Source organism: Elephantulus edwardii, unplaced genomic scaffold (genome assembly GCF_000299155.1).
Source record: "Elephantulus edwardii isolate Elephantulus edwardi_28Jun2011 unplaced genomic scaffold, EleEdw1.0 scaffold00296, whole genome shotgun sequence".
Taxonomy (NCBI): domain Eukaryota; kingdom Metazoa; phylum Chordata; class Mammalia; order Macroscelidea; family Macroscelididae; genus Elephantulus; species Elephantulus edwardii.
Genome location: NW_006400046.1, coordinates 611,747 through 613,086, shown reverse-complemented (window position 1 = coordinate 613,086; position 1,340 = coordinate 611,747). Strand labels below are relative to the sequence as shown.

The following is a 1,340-nucleotide window of genomic DNA, read 5'->3' as shown; positions in this document are numbered from 1 at the left end:
TGACAGAGGCTAGCTGGTGCCCTGGATTTGGACTTCAGCCTTTTAAACTGTGAGAAAATAAGTGTCTGTTTGTAAGTCATCCACTTGTGGTATTTCTGGTCCAGGGATACTAAAGAGCTGAGAAACCAGTCTTTTTCTTTTCTTTTTTTTTTCACACCTGTTCCTAATAGTTTATTATTAATCACAATCACCGAGTACTGTGCCTCCATGAGTGGGCCCTGAGAAGGGGGGGGTCACTATTCATTAGTTCTCCCCAACACAGGGGAAGAGTAGTGCAGGAAAAGGCCTAGCCCAAGCCTCGAGGGTCCCAGATCCGAGTTTCAACAGAACAGGACTGGCCTTTTCCTGGGTCAGTATAGGGCACCCACCCAGGCAGGGGCACAGGTGGGGACAGAGGGACCCGACTTTGCCTCTGCCTGCCAGTCTAGTTGTGTTTGGAGAAGTATTCCTTGCTGTCATCTACGTTGGGCTTGATCGTGTCCCTGCCGGGCTTCCAGCCAGCGGGACATACTTCCCCATGCTCATCTGTGTACTGGAAGGCCTGGACCAGCCGCAGGGCCTCTTCCACGGAACGCCCCACAGGCAAGTCATTGATCGTGATCTGACGAAGGATACCCTTGCCATCGATGATAAAAAGGCCCCTGTAAGCAATGCCCTCATCTTCCTTCAGCACACCATAATCAAGGGACAAGCTTCTTGTCACATCTGCCAGCAAGGGGATGTTCAGAGGGCCCAAGCCTCCTTCCTTCCGGGGCGTGTTGATCCAAGGCAGATGCGTGAACTGCGAGTCCACGGAGACCCCCAGCACCTCGCAGCCCAGCTTGCTGAAGTCGTCGGCATGCTCGCTGAAGGCGATGATCTCGGTGGGGCACACGAAGGTGAAGTCCAGCGGGTAGAAAAAGAGCACCACGTACTTCCCTGGGTGCGGGGGTGTCAGCAAGGAGTTAGGGCCCAGACCTCCGTTTGCCTGGGCCCTAACTCCCTGGGCCCCCTCCACGCTGCCCTCACCTTTGTAGTCGGAAAGCTTCACCTCCTTGAAAGCACCATCCACCACTGCAGTGGCCTGGAAGCTGGGGGCTGGCTTTCCGATGTGCGCGTTGCCGGAGGCCATGACTGAAAGCTGCGAGGGGTAAAGCCGGACACGCGGACAAGAGCAGCGCGGACTCACGTTCTCAGTGTTGAGAAACCAGTCTTTTAACAAGTGTGTTAGGACCCACTGCCTCACAAGGAACCCTGGTGGTGCAGCTGGTTAAGAATTGGCCTGCTAACTGAAAAGCCAGCTGTTTGAACTCACCAGGGGCTCCTCAGGAGAAAGATGAGGCAGTGTGGCCCCAGAAAGA

General features: G+C 54.9%; 1 protein-coding gene across 1 annotated transcript; it reads right to left on the bottom strand.

The window, feature by feature from the left end:
* Positions 1 to 424: 424 nt before the first annotated feature.
* LOC102871336 (peroxiredoxin-2-like) lies at positions 425 to 1,111 on the bottom strand. Its single transcript, XM_006900768.1, has 2 exons — positions 1,009 to 1,111; positions 425 to 918 (listed from the first exon to the last, which is right to left on the bottom strand). Exons 1-2 carry the CDS (start codon positions 1,109 to 1,111, stop codon positions 425 to 427), a joined length of 597 nt encoding a protein of 198 aa, XP_006900830.1.
* Between the last annotated feature and the right edge of the window lie 229 nt (positions 1,112 to 1,340).